Here is a 24,051-nt window from a genome sequence, read left to right as displayed (position 1 = left end):
GTGTGCACGATCTGTCATTCATTGATACTTGTGTCCTGTCACATTTAGCTAAGGTTCTGATTGATACTTATTCAGAGCATAAGAGGCATAGGCCTCTCGAACACAAGGAGGCATAAGACTCCTTAAGAGGAGGGGATGAGGAGGAATAAGAGGAAGGAGGATCTCATTTTTCTTTATTTTTAATAAGAATATTTTATATTAAGAAGAACAAAGAAGCACAATACTGGCTGAAAGGGGGGGGGGTCCTTTTCTTTTCTTTCTTTTATCTTTTCCCCTTCTTTTTCTTTCTTTCTTTCTTTCTTTCCCTTTCCTTCCTTTTTTCCCATCCTTTCCTTTCTTTTTTCTTTATTTTTTTCTGTCTTTTTGTATGAGGTGTGTGTGAGGCCCATGCCTGTAGCACGCCTCATGAAAAAGGCGCACCTCCAGGTGTACACCTCCCACATCTTTTAAAACACTGATTCTAACATATACTGATTTTTATAGTATTATTTGTTAAAACATAGCATTTGTGTTTTTTTTATCACTAACTGAAGATTCACAGAGAATAATATTACAAAGGAGAGGAGCTAAAATTTCTTAACTCCCCAAGACAGTCAAACATATACCCAAGGAACAAAAAAACAGTTACAACTGAGCCCAAAGCACAGAACTCTTATTCACCCCTTGCCTCGCTAAGCCATCAGCAAATGAATTTGCACTTCTCTTTACCCATCTGCATCGAACTTCTATGTTCTTAGCAAACCATTTAAATTTCCTCTTCTCATTGCTGTAGTTTCCAAAGCCTAGAGGTGTCTTTATTTAACCAATTCACTATAGTCTCAGAGTCTCCTTCTATGATCATTTTATTGACATTCAGATCTTTAGCCCTTTGTACCCCTTCCATGGTTGCTAGTATCTCTGCCCTCAGGGAGTCTCCCCTATTCCAGAGGGCCCTGGATTGCCCATACTGCTGCCAAAGTTCAGTTTGATAAAACCGAGAGGTGGAGGGTTCCAATGGGAACTTGAGACCTTCCAAATTGAAGCTGAATTTGCAATTTCCTTCCACTTTCTTAGCAAACCATCCACTGAGAAATCTGCAAACATATCCAGAGTTTTCAGCCATTAAATTATCCTTATGTGAGTCACCTATAGAACTGCTTCCATGCTTCTTTCCTTTTCTGAGAAAATCCTTAAATTTCTTTCCTCCCAAACAGTCCAGCATATGGCTGTCCTAACACATCTCCACATAATCTCGCCCTTTTTGTTGGCCAGTCGGAGGGAAGGGAAGTAAACAAGCTTCGCGCATTCATTGGAGAATTACACCTGCACCCAAACAAAGAAGCAAACCATTCCCAAATATATTTTGCAAATTGATAGGAGATTAGTAAGTGAACACTAGACTCACCATCAGCTTTACAAAGAACACACCAGTGGGGAGACAAACATCTATTGGGCTTTTTTCTCTGAAACAAATCATCTGTGTTAATTCTTTCCAGAAAGAAAGGCTTCCCAATAGAAACTCCCAACCTTCGAAGGAATAGGTTCATACCACACCTCTTTGACAAGGAAAGACAAACCAAAAGGAACAATTGGTTGTGCTAGGGCTTTAAAGAAAGAAGAAACAGTAAAGGAACTCGAAGGAGAGAGGGTCCAAATTCTACTATCTATCTTTGTTGGTTCCAGAAAACCCCTTCAAGGATGGATAACATAGACAAAGTACTCTCCAATTCTAAGTCCCTAATATCTCTCTTCAAACCCAAGTTCCAACCAAAGCCAGAAGTCAAATTAGAGGGAACAAGGAAAGAGGATATTAGTTTATTCTTAAAAGTAGAGATACCAAAGAGAGCCGAAAATTGGTCTTTTAAAGGACTATCCCCAATCTAAACATGTTTCCAAAATTTAATGAGACTGCCTAAGTATAAGTCATACCTGATCCATGGAGAGAATAGAGGCAAAATAGCTTGGATTGCTTTCCAGGATGATGCCCTTGTAGTCCTAGCCAAAATCCTAGAGTCCCATCCGTTCTCAACAAGCCTGTGAATACTGCCCACTATCCTAGTCCACAACTTTTCTTTTTTCTAGTGAGAATCTCCATAACCATTTACCTAGTAGTGCCAAATTTCTCTTCCTTATATTCCCGATGCCAAGGCCTTCATCCCTCTTGCTCCTGCACACCACTTCCCACCCAACCCTATGGTCCCTTTTAACATAGCATTTGTGTTGATGCTATAAAGTATAACCTAGAGATATCCATGCAATATCTATTGTCATATTAGGTATGTATTGTGTCCTCAATCTGTATGCTACATGTATAAGGTTTATCCAGGCAAGTATCATAGTAAACCACACAAGTGCGAAATGAAGTTAACCACTAGCCAAGAATTGTGATAACAAAACTCAAGCATGATAGTCCGCATTCGGCAGGGAAATGATCCTACAGGTTATGGACACAAAAGATGTGGTTTAGGAAAAACGGAAGTGTTGAAAAGAAGAAAGAAAAAGAAAAGAAAGAAAGTAGAAACTTACAATTACAAGGATATAAATGTGGATCTTGGAATGGAGATCAAAGCATGACTACAATAATGAAATAAAGACAGATATCAAATAGTCCAGAGGAGGAAATATGGTTTGAAAGGTTTATTAGGTTCTAAACAACAGGAGACTTACAATGCAAAAGATATAAATCCAATTGTTCACACATGACTAGGTATTTATATAAACAAAGACAAATCAGAGTTCCATTTATGATCAGAAGTAGATACCTTCCTTCTCTTGTGATCAACAGATTCAAGGGCAGAGCGCAGCTTTGCTACTTGTGCTGGATCTTCTGCCTCTTCAGTTGCCAAGGTACCTGCAATATCCTAATCAAGGACCAAGGCAAGTATCAAGAGAATGTACATCAACAAGATAACACAAACAAATTGATAAAAGTGCACAATAATTAAAAATGTAGTGATGAAATGTCACCCAGCTTATAGGTATCAAATGCAAATGCACCCTGGATAGTAGCTAACCAAATAGGTGAAACTTGCAAATGACTGACTTGACTCCTGTGGAGGCCAACTTGGATGATTTTATGTGACCGGGCAGAGTCCTTATAATCTATGATGCCTAGATACAGATACAGATATGAAAAATGGGAATATGATTCTCTGTTTGCAAAAATCCTGGACACAGATAAGGGCACTGGTATCTATTTAACTAGCTAAATGTCATTTTTCAAGACTTATATCTTGCCAAATTTAATTAAACTTCTAACACATACATATGTTTTTTTATTGTATAGTTAAACATACCCAATTTAATTAAACTTACACATTTTAAAAGTTTTAATGCCATAAAGCACATATAGAAGTACCCAATGCAGTATCCAGTATCAAATCTGACACTGGTACACTGGAGATGTACAAGTATGGATATCATAGCTTATAATAATAAGATGGTATTAAAGTATTATGAACACCATGTATGTATTTCTTTTCTTTTTATCTGTCGTTGTACACTTTTGTTGTGATCCATGTTATGTTAGTCATTGCAGAAAGGTTTATTCTCATCCTACGAAGCTAACATGACTAACCATACAATTTTATTTTTCTTTTTATACTTTTCTATTCTCCTATTTATATTTTTATGAAAAAGGTAATATAATTTGCATTGCTATCAAAAAATATATATACAGAAGCCCCTAAATAACATCGGGAACTCATTTAACTTAGACTTTTTCCAAGTCTCAGCACCCATCTAGGTCTGCAAACAGTATCCAATTATCCAAATTCAAATCCAAATCAGATTCCATTAAGGGTGACCTGAATTCAATCTGTTGAGAAGATTACATTTGCAAAATTAAACATCAAATATACTACATATACCTTCAAGTGCTGCAATTGAGAAGTGTAAACCCTCCTTGCATATTCAGATAGAAGCTGACCAAGAGCATCAGTACTGGGTGGAACTGCAGCACCAAGACCAGCCATCCATCCATCCATAATTGCTGTTGAAAGAAGTTCTAACTGACCAGCCGTACCCCCAATAGCATCAGCTCCAGTAACAGAAAGAAACTCGAAGTTCTCAGCAAGCCAGGATCTGATTTGACGCTGCAGTTCACCTGCTGGAGTATGAACAAAGAGGGCAGCAAGAGACTTGTTTCCAACTGCAAAACTTTTGGCTTCCTCGGTTATTTCCCTAAGCTTTCCACCAGTTACATGCTGCCTCCATGTTTCCTGTCAATTTAAAATTCATAACCTCAGAAAATAGATACATAATGTCCACTAACATAAGAACTTAAAGAAGAAGAAACACTACACAACTTTTGTATATTACATGACAATTGTGAGCACAAAAAAGTGTAAACATAGTCCACAACATGCATAAGTTTACCAAAACATTCTCTCCAAGGAGAAGCAAATGCATGATATTGCTTCTGATACTATGTGAACCAAAAAGTTCCTTCACCCCCCCAAAAGAAAAAAAAATGAAAGTGAAACTATTATGATATTATCTTCACACAGTTTCTCTGTTGTTTGATCCACTAGCATTTCCTTTAAAGAACATATTTAATAGGATAAAGATAACTCTCAGTCTTGGACAGAGTATTAACACAATAATAGCCACGAAAGTGGATTTGCAAAAACAAGTTTAGGGTTTTCTCTCAAAACCCTAGAAAGAAAAAAAAGGTTTTCCAGTCGCACCTCTCAGAATAGACCAAGATGATTCTTTCAAGGTTATTCTCAAGCAAAGAAAAACTTCCTTTATGAGAGAAAATCTCTGGCCGCCACCTTCTGTCTGATGCAGAACCCTAATCTTGGGGATCCAAAGCCTTTTCTAATTCTTCCTGACTACTGGAACTCTCCCAGCCTTCTACAATCTTCTTAGTAGTAGCCGCACACTACCAGTAGCCTCCAAGAATCATCCGATCCTCCTTTGTTGAAAAACTTCTAAACCTAGGAAATTCTCATGTAGTCAATCTAATTAGACTAACATAAGACCTCCTTCTCTGCAACCAGTTTTAGGTTTTGATCAGAAATTCTGATCGCCACCTTCAGTCTTGATAAAGAAACTGATCTTGGACTCTTTATCTTCCTCTGATTCTTCCTGATTATCAAGAACACAATCCACTCTTTGGACAGCCCTCATGTGGTTGGCTGGATCAGACTAGGCAACTCTCATGTGGTTGGCTGGATCAGACTCACATGAGAAACCCTAATCCTTGCTCTGATACCAAGTAGTCGATCAAGACTACAATCAGTCTTGAATTCGAAAGCAAAAAATGAAAGATTTCAGAAGAAAAGAAGAAGAGAGGGAGAAAAGAAGAAGCACACGAAGGGTTTTAGAAAAGAGAGAGAGGGTTGATCTTAATGATCTGCCGACCCACTCTTATTATTTATATATGTTGACTAATTGTAAAAGGGCTGAATTGCCCATATTGCTTACATGGCAAATAAACTAATAATAAAGCTTAAATAACAAGCTGTAACAACAAACTGAAATAACTACCAACTAACACTGACATAACTAACAAAAAAAATATGCTATGCTGCCATACAAACACAGTGGGGACCACAGCAGTGGGGTCCACATCAGTGTTCTCTACACAATCCACCAGCTTCATGCCCTCCACCAAGAAGGGTAAAATGTAATAGAACAATTAAGAAACTTGGTCAACTTACTAACTGACATAAGATTAAAAGGAAATTTAGGGGCATACAAAACTGAGGATAAGGGTAAAGGGTCCATGTTAACATTACCAACACCACAAATGAAGGATGTGGAACCATTAGCAAGGGTAACAGATTGCGATGTTGAGCAATGAGTAAGGGAAGAAAACACACCTAGAGTTCCAGTCATGTGATCAGAGGCTCTAGAATCAATAATCCAAGGATTGGGTGTGGATGCCAAACAAGCCATACCTGAGTGTGCGAGAGTGGTTGTGTTCTGTTGAGATGTGGCCTGAACAAACCTCTCATACTCATCACGGGAAACGCTGATCATCTCCTTCCCGATAACATCTATGGATGTAGGAGGTATCTGATCAGCTAAATGACTCTCATGTCTGAAGCTACTATCACTAGTCACGGCATGATTGGTCCAAGTTGAGGGTGGACCATGCAAGTCATAACAATAATGAGTGGTATGTCCATCCATACCATAGTGTGTACACCTCGGACACGAACTACGACCTCTGCCACGAGCTCCCCCTGAATCTCGATCTCTAATATGACCACCACCACGGTTATATGTAGGTCCACTACCACCACTCCAGCCATATGCTAGTCCACTACTACCACTACGGCCAGACTGAGCTCCCCGAGCTCCACCTCTAGCACCACGGCCTCTCAATACTACAAAGGCTGATCTATCAAAAACACTAGTGTTCTCAGTAGATCCAATGGAAATCCTCCTAAGTCAAGCAAACACCTCTTCTAAGGAAGGGAGAGCTGACCCTCCTCTTCTTCCTTCCCTTATCTTTATCGTATGCTTCTTCTGGTATATAATTTCTTCCATCAAAAACTCTTTTCTCTCTGTTGTAATCACTTTTCTCCATTTTCCGGCCATTGAGAACCCTTCGTTAGAAGAGATGGACTCAGAGGAGTTTGAAAGGGAAGAAGCAAAAGAAGAGTCGTTGGCTGAATTTGTGGGAAAATTGGGTTGTAAAATAAAAAATCCGAATGAGCTGAAAACATACTTGAAGAATAGAAAAGAGGACGGGAAGGTGAGAAAAAGAAAGATGAGTGAAACTCTTTTCTCTCTGTTGTAATCAATTTTCTCCATTTTCCGGCCATTGAGAACCCTTCGTTAGAAGAGATGGACTCAGAGGAGTTTGAAAGGGAAGAAGCAAAAGAAGAGTCGTTGGCTGAATTTGTGGGAAAATTGGGTTGTAAAATAAAAAATCCGAATGAGCTGAAAACATACTTGAAGAATAGAAAAGAGGAAGGGAAGGTGAGAAAAAGAAAGATGAGTGAAGTTGAAAGGCTGAAGCTAGATGTGGAAGGGGAGAAAAAAGTCCATAAAAGAAAGGGAAGGGGAAGGAAAGGAGGTAAGATAGGAAGAAAGGAGATTAGGGACAGATAAAGAAAGCAATATGAAGATTGTGAGTTGGAATGTGCGGGTTTAGGGAATGCAAGAAAGAGGGTGTTAATAAAGGAGCTGCTAAGAAAGGAGAATCCAGATATACTACTAATTCAGGAATGAGCCCCTCATGGGGATCTTCTGGAGGAATAGTGAACCTATGGAAAAATGAAGTTGTTGAAAGAATTGAAGAATTGATTGGAAAATTTTCAGTTTCTGTCAAATCCAAACAGGTAGGTGATGAATTTGAATGGGTGTTAACCAATGTATATGGCCCTAATGATTATAGACAGAGGAATGAGCTGTTGAAAGAATTAGGAGATATAAGAGGATTATGGGAAGGTCCTTGGTGCTTAGGAGGGGATTTTAATGTAATTAGATTCATTGAGGAGTGTAATAAGGTGTGGCAAAGAAGTACTACAAGCATGAGGAAATTCAATGAGTTTATTAATGTGTTTGAACTCAAAGATGATCCAATCTGTTAAAAATTAGACATTTCTTTTTACTACTGATTGGGAAGAACATTGGGGAGATTTGTTGTCAAGGACAATGCCTAGAGTCACCTCTGATCACTGGCCAGTCTTGATTAGTAAGGTGGAGCCTAGGAATAGAGGACCAATCCCTTTCAGATTTGAGAATATGTGGCTTTCCCACCCAGGCTTTAAGGAGAAAGTGAAAGAATGGTGGGTAGCAAGTAATCCAAGGGCTAACTGGAAGGGTATGAAATTTCAATGGAAGCTGAAAGATTTGAAAAACAAAATCAAAAAATGGAATATTCTTCATTTTGGGAGACTTGAGGAAAGAAAACAACAGTTGATGAACATGATTGAGGAGTTAGATGCAAAAGAAGAACAAGGTTTGTTTGAGGAAAGGGAAAAGGAGCTTAGGTGGGAGCTGAGAAAGAACTTGGAGGATGTCCTCTTCAAAGAAGAAATTAGTTGGAGACAGAAGTCCAGACATAAGGGGGTGAAGGAGGGTGATAGAAACACAAACTTTTTTCATGCTATAGCCAATGGCAGGAGGAAGAAGAACTTGATTTCTAAGCTAGTGATTAACGATGCAATACTGACTCAGCAAGAGGAGATTGAAGAGGCCTTTGTGGACCAATTTAAATCAATCTTTAGAAGGCCTATGTCTAGCAGATTACAGATTGAGGGTATGGAGTGGCTAAGAATCCCAGAAGAATCAAGGGTGTAGTTGGAGAGAAGCTTTTAATTGGAAGAAATAAGGGTAACCATATTTTCAATGAATAGATCTAAAGCACCTGGTCCTGATGGATTTACGATGGCTTTTTATCAAGACTGCTGGGAGATACTGAAAGAGGATATTCAAAGGATCTTTTCTGAATTCTTTGAAAGAGGGGTGAGTAATCCAAGTCTAAACTCTACCTTCTTGGCTCTGATTCCAAAAAAGGGAGATGCTTGTCATCCCAAAGAGTTCAGACCCATTAGTTTGGTACACAACCTCTATAAAATCATTGCTAAGGTGCTTTCTCGGAGGAATAGAGAGGTACTACCCTTAATAATTTCCCCAAATCAGGGTTCCTTTGTGAAGAACAGACAAATCGTGGATCAAATCCTAATTGCAAATGAAAGTGTGGAAGATTTCAAAAGCGGGAAGAAAGGGCTCATGTGCAAATTGGATCTCGAAAGGCTTATGACTTGGTGGATTGGTCATTTCTATTGGAAGCCTTAGAGTATTTTGGATTTGGGCAAAAGTGGTGCAAATGGGTGAAAGGATGTATTAGGACTTGCCACTATTCCATTTTAGTGAATGGTAGGGTGGTGGACCATTTCTAGGCTACCAGGGGCATCAGACAAGGAGACCCCCTTTCTCCTTTTCTTTTTACCCTAATTGTTGAAGTCCTAGGAAAACTCAATGAGAGGGCAGACTCTAGAAAATTGGTGAAAGGTTGGAGGGTAGGGAGGAATAGGGTTCCAGTAACACATCTATAGTTTGCAGATGACACAATTCTTTTCTGTGGTGGGGATGAGGTAAGTTGGGTGAGTAATCTGAAACAAGTGATCAATGTCTTCGAACGTGTAACTAATCTTAAAGTGAATCTAGACAAGAGTTGTGTGATTGGCATTAATTTGAGTGAAAGTGAAGTGGAGGATAGAGCCCGAATTTTGGGTTGTGAGATCGCTCATTGGCCATTGACATATTTGGGGCTGCAACTAGGGGATAACCCAAGTAAAAAGAGTTTCTAGAACCCGATGATTGAGAGATTCACTAAGAGGTTAACATCTTGGAAGAAAAATTACCTATCAAGGGGAGGTAGAATAACCCTGATTAAGTCGACATTGACAAATCTACCTGTATACTTTTTTTCAGTGTTTAAAATGCCCCAAGGAATATGTGGAATTTTGGAAAAGTTGATGAGAGACTTCTTATGGGAACCAGGAGAGGAGAAAAAGGATCCTAGGGTCAGGTGGGATATAGTTACCAAAACCAAAAGTGATGGTGGGCTTGCTTTAAAATTTGCAAAAAAAAAAGAATGAAGCTTTGATGGGGAAATGGCTTTAGAGATTGACTTTGGAAAGGGATAAATTATGGGCTCAAGTTGTCTTAAGTATTCATGGGCATGCGACGGATGGCTGAGACTCTGGAGTTTCAACTAGGGCTACGAGAGCTTCTCCTTGGAAATCAATTCATGCCATACTTCCTTCTTTTCTTCCTCTAATCAGGTATCATATGTGCTCTGGTAACTGCGTGAAATTTTGGGATCATGTTTGGGTGGGAAGCACTCCGCTGAAAGAACTTTTCCCTTCCTTGTATTCTTTATCACGGTTTAAAAATGAGCCGGTCTCCACTGTTTTGACCACCTCTAATTCAACCATTGATTGGAAATTGGGTTTTAGAAGGGCCCTTAGAGAACCGGAACTGAACCTCATTGCTGACCTGCTAAATATCCTTGATGGGGTGGTTATTGACCCCCTTAGGAGGGATAATAGGATTTGGGCTCCTTCTCCTTTGGGTATCTTCTCTTGCTCCTCTTTCTTCAAGTAACTGGCTCAATCCCCTCCTATCTTTGGAATCCCTTTTCCAGTTTTGGAAGTTTGGGGTAGACCAGTTCCTCCCAGAATTAGTGTTTTTTGTTGGGAAGTTTTCCTTGAAAAGTGTAACACTTGCGGTTTACTTCAAAGAAAAAGGCCTAATTGGTGTTTATCCCCACACTGGTGCATCCTTTGTAAGAAGAATGGTGAGACTTGCTATCACTTATTGGTTTCTTGCCCATTTGTTTCAGAAATCTGGTGTTGGTTTTTCTCTCTTTTTGGTGGCAGGTGGACCCCTCCCCCAAATGTTCAAAGCCTATTTCATTCTACTACTGTTAGGGGGCTAAAGAAGAGAGGGAAAATTCTGTGGAGGTGTGTAAGAGCAGCTGTATGTTGGACAGTTTGGGATGAAAGGAATCAACAGACCTTTCATGGGAAAGAAAGAAATAAGGGTGTAATCATTGAACTGATTTCTATAAGGGTGATCCATTGGGTTAAAACTTTGCAAAGTTTTGAAAATTATTCAGAAGGAGACATCATCAGGAAGTGGAAAGAAGTGGCTTGGTCAGCTCCAAGAAAGAATGTATCCCACCCAATTTGGTCCCCTCTAGTTTCAGGTTTCACTAAACTAAACTTTGATGGTAGTAGTGAAGGAAATCCAGGTCTGTCGGGTATAGGGGGAGCCTTCAGAGATGATGAAGGTCGAATTATTGGATGGGGGGACTCTCTTAGAGCTGAAATATTGGCCGTCTTGGAAGGGTTAAAAAGAGTGCAAGAGTTAAATATCAGAAAATTGATAGTGGATGGTGACTCTAAGTTGGCTATAAATTGGTTGATGAAGGATATTTCTAGTCTGTGGAAGTTTCTGAATGAAAAAAAGAAAGTTAGACATCTCACCCAAAATATTGAAGTCAAGTTTCAATGGATAAAGAGGTGCGCCAACTCCTTGGCAGATTCATTGGCCAAACAAGGGGTGGGAAGAGTTAATTTCTTCTGGGCAACATTGTAATTTGAATTGCTTTCTTGGGAGGGTTAAGAATTTTTACCCCTCCTTTTGTACCTTTTCTATTATTATCTTTTAATAAAAGTCTCTGTTATTTATCAAAAAAAAATCGAGTCACATTAAGTTGTTCTCTCTATTGTTGCTGAATCAGAAGTGAGGGGGTGATAAACATTCAATTCATTACAAATGTTTCTCATACTAGCACAGTATTCCTCAAGAATCTGATTACCCTGTTGTAGATTAAAGTATTCCTGATACAACTAATATACCTTGGTTGTATTGTCTTGACCCGAATACAACTTCTTAGCATGGTCCCACACTTCTTTGGCAGTATCTAGAAACATGAAATTTACACTAATCTTGGGTTTCATACTGTTCCACAACCATGTGATAATCTGTGTATCTTCTTATTCCCAATCATCATACTCATGAGAATTGGTGGAAGGATTTTCTTCCCTTATGTGTTTCACATTATTCTTTACATTAAGAAAGACTTCTACAGATTTAGCCCAAGGTACATTATTTTCTCCGTTCAGTTTAATGGAGGTCATTTGAACATTCAGGTAGTCAGTAGGGACCATCACACTAGTCTTGCTATCACTATTGTCTCCCATTGCTGAATTCTGGTATTGCTGAAATCGGCACACTGCACATTAGACCACACTACACACTGAACACACTGGTTTCAGCACTTACTATTGCTGTAAACTGCACTCTTTACACCACAAACCCTACCTCACGACTACCTGAAACTTCACCACACTGTTTCAGGACCACTCCCCCTTCGAATCATACTAAAAAATGCACAAACCCTAGCACACTACAATCTGAAATCCCACCATACAGTCCGAAACAGACTTATCATTCGATTCACACCAAAAAAAATTGCATAGAACATCTTAGCTAATCACACATGAATCATACCACACAAGGCACCCACTGCACCACACGAATCAAACCTCTTCTCTTCATCGATTAGGGAAGGGCCTCTTAGAAACCACAGCAACCAGCCACAACCAGCACAACTGGAGGCATAGAAACCTCCAAGGGAAGAGGGCGATCACTCCTTTTCAGCCCTTTCCCTTATCTCCCACTGATGGTGAAGAAAGCAAGAGAAAACCCTAGATTGAGTGCACAGAGAATAGAATTCTGGGCAGATCCAATTTGCTCAATTTGGCTCTGATACCATATTAGGATTCGGCCTGCCTGTTAGGCTGATAACAGTCAAGGGAAAGAAAGAAGAGAGAGAGAGAGAGAGAGAGGTGAAGAGCAGAAGAGAATAAAGGGAGGAAAAGGTCTGGTTCAAATGAGAGAAAAGTCAACTCTCCCATTCGGCCATATTTGTTTTATATTACTAATATATTGTGGAAAAATCACATGTGCCCCTACTTAAGTTAGGTACATTAGATCTGTTGAGTGGGCTGATTTATGTTGCGCCGATTTATGTTTAGTTTATTTTCTTTTAAATTAAGAAGTTGTTGGGCCTTGGGCCCATTAGTCTTTTATTTTTAAAAGAATTATAAGTACTTAGTTGAGTTGCCGCCCTACTAGGGGCATCTTTCTAATATCCCATATTTAAGTTAATTATAAATAGAATGAGGGGCTGGCGGCTAGGGTTATGAATCACTATCCTAATCGACCTTCTTCTCCTTTTCTTCCCTTTCCTCTGTCTATTGCTGAAACCCCCAACTTTCTCCTCTACCTTTCACAAGAAGCTAGGCCGAAATCAGCACATAAGGCTTTCTACTTGGTATCAGAGCAGGTTGAAGGTTCCTGAAGAGATTCACTCTTGCAGCCCTAGATCGGCCAATTGCATGGAGATTTAAGAGGCTGATCGAAGCTCTCAGGTAAGCCTAGTTTTTGGATTTTCTTGATGGATCTGTATGCCCTGTAGCTGGTCTAGGGTTTCTCATCAGAATCAGGAAAAACTGGAGAAAGGGGAAGAGTCCTGATTTTGTTGGACTCTTCAATTTTGACCTAGGTAGTGGCACCCTAATTTTTTAGGGTTCCTCTGGGTTTTTTGTAAGGGGCGATTCAAGTTCCATGTTGTTTGGAGGCTTCTAGAGAGGGCGGTTGCTTTTTCTCTCTCTTCTCCCATTCCACCGAAAAGGAATCTTTCGTGGGAAGAAAGTCCAAGACACCAAAGGAGTGTCGTTGGTTCCAGAAGGTATTCTGTTTGTTCTTGCTGCATTTTTTTGTTGTTTTCTGTACCTCTTTTGAGACACATGGAGGGACATAGAGTTGAATATAAGCCCGAGAATGAAATGGGACCAGTGGGAGGAGGTGTTGGAGACCCCTTCGGAGCTGGGACCATTACTACAGTTAGGTTGGATGGTACAAACTACTTGGAATGGTCCCAATCTGCAAAGATGTCCATTGGGGCTCGTGGAAAATTGGGGTATATTACTGGTGAAGAGGTGAAACCCGAAACTGGCAACTCCCGGTGGGTGCAAGAAAATTATATGGTAATGACATGGTTGTGTAATTCTATGTTGCCACATATAAGTAAAAATGTTTTATAGGCAAACACTGCTAAGGAGATATGGGATGGGGTTGCAGAAACCTATTCACAAAGGGAGAATGTTGCTAGGGCTTATCAACTGAGAAATCAAATTATTGCCACAAGGCAGGGAGATAGATCTGTTGCAGCCTATTTTTCAGTCCTTAAGACCCTGTGGCAGGAGATCGACCATCTAGAGACCTTTGCTTGGGAAACCACCAAGGATGCAGCTACCTATCAAAGGCATTTAGAGAAGTATAGGGTGTTCGAATTCCTTGTTGGCCTTAACCCTGAGTATGACATTGCACGACAACATCTTCTTTTTAGGGACAGTGTCACTCTCTCCCAAGCATATGCCTTTGTGTCAGGAGAGGAGTGCAGGAGGGATGTAATGATGAAAAATCTCAATTCTGATCAGTTTTCTATGGTAAGTGTTGTGAAATCTAAACAGAATGGCAATGAAAACAAAAAGGAAGACAAAAGGGACTTGGTCTGTGACTACTGTAAGAAGCCTAAGCATACAAGAGACACTTGTTGGAAGCTTCACCCACATCTTGTGCCGACCAGATTGAAGAATAAGAAAGGAAATGTGCACATGGCAGTTACCGGTGATACTCTGGCCCCCCCTACTACAACTGCTTTGGAGTCCGTTGCAGCTGCTGCAGTAAGGGCCGAGCTTGAGAGGTTTGGGTTACTTCTGAATCAGAGGGATACAACTAGTTCCAGTTCAACCGTATGTGGACAACAAGGTACAGGTAGCACAGGTGGATCTCACTCTACCTCCTTTGCCCACACAGGTAGTTCACATGTCACTACAAATTATGTTTCTGCTTCAGGTAAGGAGAGATCTCCTTGGATTATAGACTCTGGAGCCTCAGAGCATATGACCCATTGCTCCACTATTTTCTCCTCTTATCAGCTCTGTTCTGGCAGAGATAGGGTCTCCACAGCTGATGGATCCCATGTTCCTATTGCTGGGAAGGGATCTATCAAGATTAATGATTCTATTTGCTAACCCTCTGTTATCTGTTAGTAGTTTGACTAAGAATCTAAACTGCTCAGTGATTTTTTCTCCTAGACACTGTATTTTGCAGGATCTGGATTCAAAGAGGACGATTGGAAGTGGTCGTGAAGAGAATCTGAACTGCTCAGTGGAATCTACCTCCTGGATGCTCTCCCTCTTCACCAAAGCCATCATGTTTGCAGAGATAGTGAGTCAAAATCTGTGGGTCAGATTATGCTTTGGCACAACCGTCTGGGTCATTTATCCTTTTCTTCTTTGAGTTGTTTGTTTCCAAAACTGTTTGATTCTGTGAGTCTGTCAAGTTTGAAGTGTGAGGGTTGTGAACTTGGAAAGCATTGTAGACACTCTTTTAAACCTAGTAATAAAAGATGTTCTTCTCCCTTTGATGTTATTCATTCGGATGTGTGGGGCCCTTATCATGTTCCCTCTATGGGCGGCTATCGCTATTTTCTCCGGTTTGTGGATGATTTTTCTCGATATTCCTGGATTTACCTACTGAAATCACGCGATGCAGTATCATCCTTGGTGAGGCAATTCCACCAGATGGTACTAACACAGTTTGGGACAAGAATAAAGATGTTCAGATTTGACAATGCTAGGGAATATTTTGAGAGACATCTTGCCTCATAACTGTTGGAGTATGGTGTTGTCCATCAGAGTCGTTGCTCCTATAGTCCATAGCAGAATGGTGTTGCATAGAGGAAGAACAGACACATCGTTGAGACGGCAAGAAGCATGATGATCACAGCCACAGTTCCAATTCGTTTTTTGGGTGATGCAGTTCTCAAGGCAGTATATCTGATTAACAGAGTGCCCTCTCGTGTACTCAGATTCAGGACCCCATTCAGCCTTCTTTTTCCTCAGAGGGAGATGTTTCAAATTCCTCTAAGGGTGTTTGAATGTGTCTGCTTTGCACATATTCTTGGCCCTTACCGTTCGAAGCTTGATCCCAAGGCAAAGAAATGTGTTTTCCTTGGATATGCAGAGAATCAGAAAGGGTATTGCTGCTATGATCCAGTCTCTGGGAACCGGTATGTTACTATGGATGTTACCTTTTTTGAATCTACGTACTTCTTCTCAAAGGATCCTTCTCAGGGGAACAGTTTTGGGGAAGTAAGTCAGCAGTCTATCCCTCTCCCAGTTCCAATTCCTGTGTCTACTCCTATGCTTGACCACCACCCGATGTCACCCACCTTGCCACCTCCTTTGTGTTCCATTTCACAGCATTACTCACGACAGAGACTCCAATAGGCGGTTGATTCCACTACAGCAGAACTCACACCACTTCCTGTCAATCCCTTGGAGACTCTAGATTCGGCTGATACGGATTCAGGTATTCCTCTTGATCCCACTATTTCAGTTCCCATTGATCCTACTGACCTTGTTACAGATATCCTTGATCTCCCTATTGCTCTTATAAAAGGGAAGAGAAAGTGCACTGCTCATTGTATCTCACAGTACTTATCCTACAAGGGACTTTCTCCTTCCTATCGTGCTTTTCTCTCTTCTCTTGATTCAGTGTCTATACCCAAGGGTGTTAGTGAGACTCTCTCCAAACCTGAGTGGAAGACAGCTATGCAAGAAGAGATGGAGGCTTTGATTAAAAATCAGACATGGGAGATTGTGGACCTACCAGAAGGCAAGGAGACAGTTGGATGCAGATGGGTTTACACAATAAAATATAAGGCAGATAGAAGTATAGAGAGGTACAAGGCAAGGCTCGTTGCAAAAGGGTACACACAGACCTATGGCATTGATTATCTAGAGACATTTGCGCCAGTTGCAAAGATGACCTCTGTTCGGATACTCCTTTCTCTTGTTGCCTCATACTCTTGGCCCTTGTTTCAACTGGATGTAAAGAATGCTTTCCTAAATGGGGATCTGCAAGAAGAGGTGTATATGGATCTTCTAGCTGGTTTTTATGATAATGCTGAAAAGGGAAAGGTATGCAAGCTGAAGAAGTCACTATATGGCTTGAAACAATCTCCCAGAGCATGGTTTGACAGATTCAGAAAGGCCCTGATTGTTTTTGGCTACACTCAAACTCAATCTGATCACACCTTGTTTGTGAAGCGCAGGGGATCTTTGGTGTCAATCCTAATTGTTTATGTGGATGAAATTGTTTAAGGATCTTGGAGAACTAAGATACTTCTTAGGCATTGAAGTTGCAAGATCGAAACATGGAACTTTTATCTATCAAAGGAAGTATGTCTTGGACCTTCTCCAAGAGACAGGGAATCTTGGAACAAAGGCAGCTAGCACCCCCATTGATCAGAACCATAGAATCAGTGCATCAGAAGGTGAACCAGTGAAGGACCTTGGGAGATACCAAAGACTTGTGAGTCGGCTACTATACTTGTGTATGACAAGACCGGACATCTCCTATGCAGTAAGTGTAGTGAGTCAATACATGCATGCTCCACGAGATCAGCACTGGAAGACAGTTGACAGGATCCACGCATATTTGAAGGGACATCCAGGCATAGGCATATTGTTTACTGATCATGGACAACTGAAGCTAGAGACCTATACAGATGCGGATTGGGCAGGATGCCTTGATGACAGAAGATCAACTTCAGGAGTGTGCACCCTAGTTGGGGGTAACCTAGTCTCATGGAAGAGTAAAAAACAAACAGTTGTGGCAAGATCAAGTGCAGAAGCGGAATATAGGGCCATGGCACATGGAGTTTCAGAACTTCTCTGGATCCGTTCTCTGTTAGAAGAAATCGGTGTACATGCAGAAGAACCTATGATGCTATATTGCGATAACCAGGCAGCAATCAATATTGCCCATAATCCAGTCCAGCATGACCAATCTAAGCACATTGAAGTAGATAGACAATTTATTAGACAAAGGGTAACTTCTGGAGAAGTTTATCTTCCATACATTTCTTTTGATCTGCAGCTTGCTGATGTTCTCACAAAAGGTGTTGCGAAGAATAAGCTGGAACATGATCTACGCAAGTTGGGAATGTGTGACATCTATTCCCAACTTGAGGGGGAGTGTTGAGTGGGCTGATTTATGTTGGGCCGATTTATGTTTAGTTTGTTTTCTTTTAAATTAAGAAGTTGTTGGGCCTTGGGCCCATTAGTCTTTTATTTTTAAAAGAATTGTAAGTACTTAGTTGAGTTGCCGCCCTACTAGGGGCATCTTTGTAATATCCCATATTTAAGTTAATTATAAATAGAATGAGGGGCTGGCGGCTAGGGTTATGAATCACTATCCTAGTCGACCTTCTTCTCCTTTTCTTCCCTTTCCTCTGTCTATTGCTGAAACCCCCAACTTTCTCCTCTTCCTTTCACAAGAAGCTAGGCCGAAATCAGCACATAAGGTTTTCTACTAGATCTAACATAATCTTACACATCAACAACCTAAACATAAGCACAAAGACAGAAATACCCCCACATACTCGAAACTAACAATTTTCATAGGAAACTAAGTGAGAAATGGAGTGTTTAGTGGTGCAAGATCTAACACCTTTCCGGTGAGCAATAGGAAGGTCAAAGTCATTGGCAACAGAAGTGCCGATAGCAATAGCGTCAGGAACATCAATAGGAACCAAGGTACCTAAATGGGTAAGATCCACCCCTTGAGAGTTTTATGGCATTGGTGGTACAACTTCTAGGTGCTCCACAACTCTTGAACATGGTTGGACTTTGTGACGACGAAAGAAGACATGAAAGGGAGGAGGATCAGGAAGAGGAGGGAGCTAAACCAGTTTCTCCTCATTCCTACACTCCCCCTGAGTGTACCCCATAGAAACATAATACCTCCGAGAGACAGGATCAAAGCACCGGTATCCCTTCTGAGTGAGAGAGTACCCCAAGAAGATGCAAGGAATAGCACAAGGATCTAATTTTCCATGAGTGGGTGGCAAATTTTGAACAAAACAACAACCAAACACACGAGGAATAGAAAGAAGGAGAGCTTTAGGAAAAAGAAGCTGATGTGGGGCTTTGCACTCTAACTAACGAGAGGACATATGGTTGATGAGATAGGTAGCACAAAGGATAACCTCAAGCCAAAAACGTTTCGAGACATTGATATGAATTAGTAACCCCTGGGCCACTTCAAGAAGGTGTCGGTTCTTTCTTTCAGCAACACCATTTTGTTGTGGTGTTCAAGCACAAGAGCTACGGTGAAATGAACCACTTGAAGCAAAAAACTCTATGAGATCACTATGAAAATATTCTTTGGCATTATCCGATTGAATAATTTGAATTTCGGTTTGAAATTGGGTAAGATCATCCGCCAAAAGTCTTAGATAATTTTTGGTATTTCATCCTTGGTTCGCATGGGATATACCCATGTATATCTAGAGTAATCATCGATAATGGTAATAAAATACTTGTAACCACTCTCAAATGGTAAAGTAACGGGGCCCCAAACATCAGAATGAACAATGTGGAAAGGAAATTCAGATTTGTTTTCTTTGAAGAAAAATGAGTTCTACATTGCTTACTCAATTGACAAGTTTGACAAGTAAATTCTGACACTGGCACTAACTTAAACAACTCTGGAAACACCATTTTTAAAGACTTAAAAGATAAATGACCAAGATGCCTATGCCATAAATAGACCTGACTCTTACAAGACTGACTCTTAGACTATGTGCTTATAAGATCAGCCTTATTCTCCAGCATGTAGAGACCATTCACCATACATTCTTTACCAATCGTCATCCCCGAGGCCAGATCCTGGATCACACAGTAAGAAAGGAAAAAGGTCACTGAGCAGTTTAAGGAATTAGTAATACTACTAACAAATAACAAATTAATGGGAAATTTCAGGACATCTAAAACATTAGACAGGGTAAGGCCAAAGGGAAGAGAAATGGTTCCTTCACCAACTATGGTAGGGTATGATCCATCAACTAGTCTCACCTTGTCTCTTCTAGAAAGGAGGTGATAGGTTTGAAAGTAAGAGGACTTACCAATCATGTGTTTAGACGCTCCAAAATCAATGATCCAAGGAGTGTCAGGGGAATGGGATGCTACATGGAAAGCTGTGGTAGATTTACTTGATGTAAACGCAAATGAAGTTGAGGGAGGAGCATCCATCTAACAAATTTCTCTATCATAGAGCTCTAAATGGTCACAGAGGGAATTAAGAATATCCTCCCTTGGGTCAAATCCAGAGGTGTGTGTCGGAGTCACAATGGTAATGGGGGTTGATTCTCCTGAGTAGCCATGTTTGCCATAGTGTGCTTTCTTGTACCTTACTCAAATCTTTGTCATCCACCCTTTTCTGAGAGTCCCCCTTCTTAAAGGTATATCCCCCACCTATAGTAACACTCCCTTTCGCTGCCAACACAACTGCATCCCCTCCAGAATTGTTCATCAAATTCCTTCTATTTTCTTTTGATTGTACTAGAGCATAAACTTCTTGGACAGATGGAAGATCCTTCTACCTAGGAGGACTCTGATAGATTCATATGCAGGCTTATTCAAGCCATGGAGGAAAGCAAACACTCTTTGCTGGGAAACAAGTTTCTTGTACAATTTTGCATCTTCATCACACTTCCAGTCCACACTCTGAAAATGATCTACCTCCTTCCAGACAGAGGTCAAGTCTGAATAGTACATCGAAAGGCACCTCTCCCCCTGTTTACAAGTGGACAATTCTGCATGTAACTGGTAAATTTTTGCATAGTGACGCAGCTCAGAATAGGTTGATTTTGCTTGTTCCCAGATCTCATTTGTCGTTTCAGCCCACATAAATTCCTTCTTATTTGAGGTTGCATAGATAGTAAAAGCCAGGACATGACCATGCTGCTGTCCTGGTTCCATCTGTCATATTCAGCACTCCCAGAATTGGGTTCTTTGATTCTCCCATTTATATATCTCATCTTTTCCCTTGCAATAATGTATAACTTGATCCCTCTTGACCACTCTAAATAATTTAAGCCATTGAGAGGAATAACAACCATGGGAAATGATAGGTCCACACCCCCACTCATTCCATTATGCATTGAGGAAACACCGGATGTAGCAGAATCTTCACCGCTCATGGTTACAGATTCAAAAACTCTTTAAAGTGGGCACAAAACCTTAAAAAAAACTAAACACCAAGGGAGATAGGAACCCCTTTTTTCCTTCGAAAACACAACCTTTTTTGTTAAACACAGGTGCTGTTACAGCACTAACAGGTCATCCCTTGACCTACAGAATCAAACTGGTTGTTGTCGCAATGCATACATGTCATCTCTTGACCTACGCATCAAACAGAGGTGCTGTTACAGAACATACAGGTCACTCCCTGACCTTTAGATTGACCATAAAAGCTGTTATCGCAGCACACAAAAGGTATTCACCAACCTACAGTTTATGCAGGGATCAGTCAACCCCACAAATAAGGAAAGAAAAAGGAGTTGATCACCTCACATCCAACCAGCAGACCTAGTACAGGTTTTGCCCTAGCGCACGGCCAGAAAAAAAAGGAAGGAGACAGGTTACTTCAGTGCGTGAGAAAAAATTGGATCTTCAATCACCTGAACAGTAGATGAGGACAGCAGATCTGGAAATCTTGTGCGAAGGAAACAGTTCACTCGATCTCTTATTTCATATCTGATAGTCCCACTCTGATACCATGTTATGTAGGAGAGAAGAAAAGAGGAAGAGAGAAGAGAGAGAGAAGAGAGATTTGAGAGCCAAAAGTTCTACTGGCAGGCCAGCTTTTAATATTTATACTAGGGCGACAAGATATAAAAAATAAAGGGAGAAAGTTACAACTTACAATACCCCTATTGTACTATACTTAAAGAACCAACAACCTTTTAACAAGGGGGAAGTTTGATACACAAGTCATCACTCCCAATTATGTCAAGTTTCTCACTATTAGCAGTGACAAATGTGTCTATGGTTGGTCTTAGATAATCTGTTTGAAGGTTCAGGATAGGCCCCAGTCATAGATTTGTAGCACCAGAATCAATTATCCAAATGGGAGAAGAGCAATAACCAGAGAACTCACCAGATAGGCCGATAGCAGAAAAGGCAGATGAGATGGCAGAAAATACCAGTTGTTGTATCACTTCCTTATTCATGGAAGCAGAGGATTCTCCCTTGGCAATAGGGGTATCAGACACTCATCCCTCAAACACTTGATAAGGTCGTAGTTGATTCTTCTTCATGGGTCCCTTGGATGGACGAATTGGGGCAATCTGGAATGATATGTCCATGTTGTTTGCAATATGTGCAAACATTCTTCTTTTTGCAATGAGAGCTTATATGTCCATATCCTTTACATTCATAGCATTGAGTTTTAGAAGGGTCCTTTCCACCAGATTTCTTATTCCCTCGTGCAATATGTGCCTGAATAGTATTCTTGTATCTTTTTGTCCCCCTGGCAATAAGCAAAGATTTCAGATTCAATCTGGTATTGCCGTGATAGATTGGACTAATGATAAACCTTTTTCAAGTAGGCATACATCTCATAGGCAGTCCTCAATCTTCTTAGAGGAACACTAATGTGAGGCACAATGGAGCTCAAAATCCAAGAGACTAACTTTCCGTTGTCAAGCTTCCATTGTGTATAGGCTTTACTATCAGCCTCAGCCTCATCAGGTTTACATACAGTCCCATTCAAGTAACCTTCAAGTCCCTTTCCCTCAACATAAAATCAAAATGGAACTTCCACATATTGTAGTTAGTTCCATCAAATTTTACAGGGAGAAAATCCACCTTTTCAGCCATCATAAATGAGCAAAAAAACAACCCAGAATAGCAGTACAGATGTTGGAAAAAGTACTCAAATCAGCAATGAACAAGGCAGAAAAATTACTTCAGCTGAACACAATATTCTTCAGAAAAGAAAAATGAGGGCTGAGGCATGAAATACAGACAAATCCAAGGCAACTTCAGCAGGAAACTTTAGAGAAGAATAAAAAATCCTCCAATAAATACCACAGAATTAGAGCAGCACAAACTAGGGCTCCAAGGACTTATAACAAAGGGAAGAAAATACCCTAGGGCAGCACAAAAACTAGGGTTCCAAGGACTGATATCAGTCGATTATGACAATAGTGTGATGCACCAACCTGAAATGAGAAGATTTCCAAATCATCTTGAAGAGAGGACCTGATGTCTGTTGAAGTTCCAAAGTCAAAAAAGAAACCAGGTTCGAATACTGCTGCTGTTGAGGGAGGAAGCAGCCAAACCGTTGAGACTCCTTAATCTGTGACTGTTCAAAACTGAACCACAAAGAGAAAAGCTGCTGCTGCCCAGGAGAAATCAGTACACAGTCGGGGGAAGAAAACAAAACTGCTGCCGTCTAGGAGAGAAGACCAGAACTCCTCCAAGACTTGTCAGTTTCTGCTGATTTTCTGAGAGAAAGAAGAAGGTTCTAGGCGACACAGCTGGTCAGAAATCCTTCCAGACAGAAGCTTTCAAGAGGAACAAGGGTTAGAAGAGCCCTAATACCAGCCAAAACACCCTGAGAACAGAAACCCTAATATGCCCAACGAATGAGCAAGGAAAGAACAGCCTACTTGATACCATGTCAACAGACCTAGAGCAGAATACAAAATTCTGGGGATGAAGAATGGATGATTCGACCCTACCCCAAGGGTCCTTTATATAGAAAATGAAATTACAGAAATTTCAGAGAGGCCCTCGTAGGGCAACACAATTTAGAGAATTTAAAGAGAGGCCCTTGCGGGGCTGAACTGAAAATAATAATAAATAAGAAAGCAATACAATAAGGACTACAATTGCCACAGATCAGGGAGTTTCTTCACATGGGGAGCCCTACAGTTGTGTCAGATCAGATCTGCAATCTATAGGTGTGTTTTGATCCAAGAGAGCAAGAGGGAAAAGAAAAACAAAATCTCAATCTGTCCTCAGAACCCCACAGCCTGCTCCGATACCATATTATTAATGATAAAGAAAGAAAACAGAGAGAGAGAGAGAGAGAGAGAGGAGAGGAGAAAAAGAATGAGGGCCAAAAGTAGAGCTGGTGCCACCTCTATTAGTATATATAGGGCAATACCCCTACGGCATATACAGAGATAAACACAACAGAATCCTCAAAGGGCACATTGAAGTTATCTCTATTAAAAAAATTCCCAAAGGCTCCCCATTTCCATTCACCTTGCCTGCATTCTTATGGCACTAAAGACCTATTACTCTTGACAAGACTATGCTACAATAAAAAGATAAAACAAAAGAAAGTAAACAAAGAAACTTTTTGATATTGCATTGGAACCCTAGGTGATTGACAGCTTCAATTTGGAAAACTAGTAAAAGTTTGAAGGTGCTTTAGTAGTGAATCTTTTTATGTATATTTTGTAGTTTTAGACAACAGGAGTAATTTGATCATTTCACATGTCTGTTGGGGGAAGGGGGGTATCTGGCCTTAGAGTTTGATTTGTCTTCTTATAGTTAGTTTATGTTTAAAATTGCAGTCATAGGTTAAATCATTTAGGATTTACTATTTTCTTATGATAGTTACAATTCAGTAAGTGTGTCTGCTTGTTATGCTTATTGC

General features: G+C 40.4%; 1 protein-coding gene across 3 annotated transcripts in view; it reads right to left on the bottom strand.

The window, feature by feature from the left end:
* The window catches only part of LOC104611908 (kinesin-like protein KIN-14B), a 110,664-nt gene that overhangs the window by 2,763 nt on the left and 83,850 nt on the right, over positions 1-24,051 (bottom strand). For all 3 annotated transcript variants that reach the window (XM_010279184.3, XM_010279182.3, XM_088890780.1), the window contains 2 exons: positions 3,849-4,199; positions 2,742-2,840 (listed from right to left, as the gene is read on the bottom strand). In XM_010279184.3, coding sequence (XP_010277486.1) covers positions 2,742-2,840; positions 3,849-4,199 — 450 coding nt within the window. The remainder of the gene's footprint in view (positions 1-2,741; positions 2,841-3,848; positions 4,200-24,051) is intronic.

Source organism: Nelumbo nucifera, chromosome 1 (genome assembly GCF_055504915.1).
Source record: "Nelumbo nucifera cultivar China Antique chromosome 1, China Antique-T2T, whole genome shotgun sequence".
In the NCBI taxonomy this organism is placed as follows: Eukaryota; Viridiplantae; Streptophyta; class Magnoliopsida; order Proteales; family Nelumbonaceae; genus Nelumbo; species Nelumbo nucifera.
This window is presented reverse-complemented; position numbering and strand designations above follow the sequence as displayed.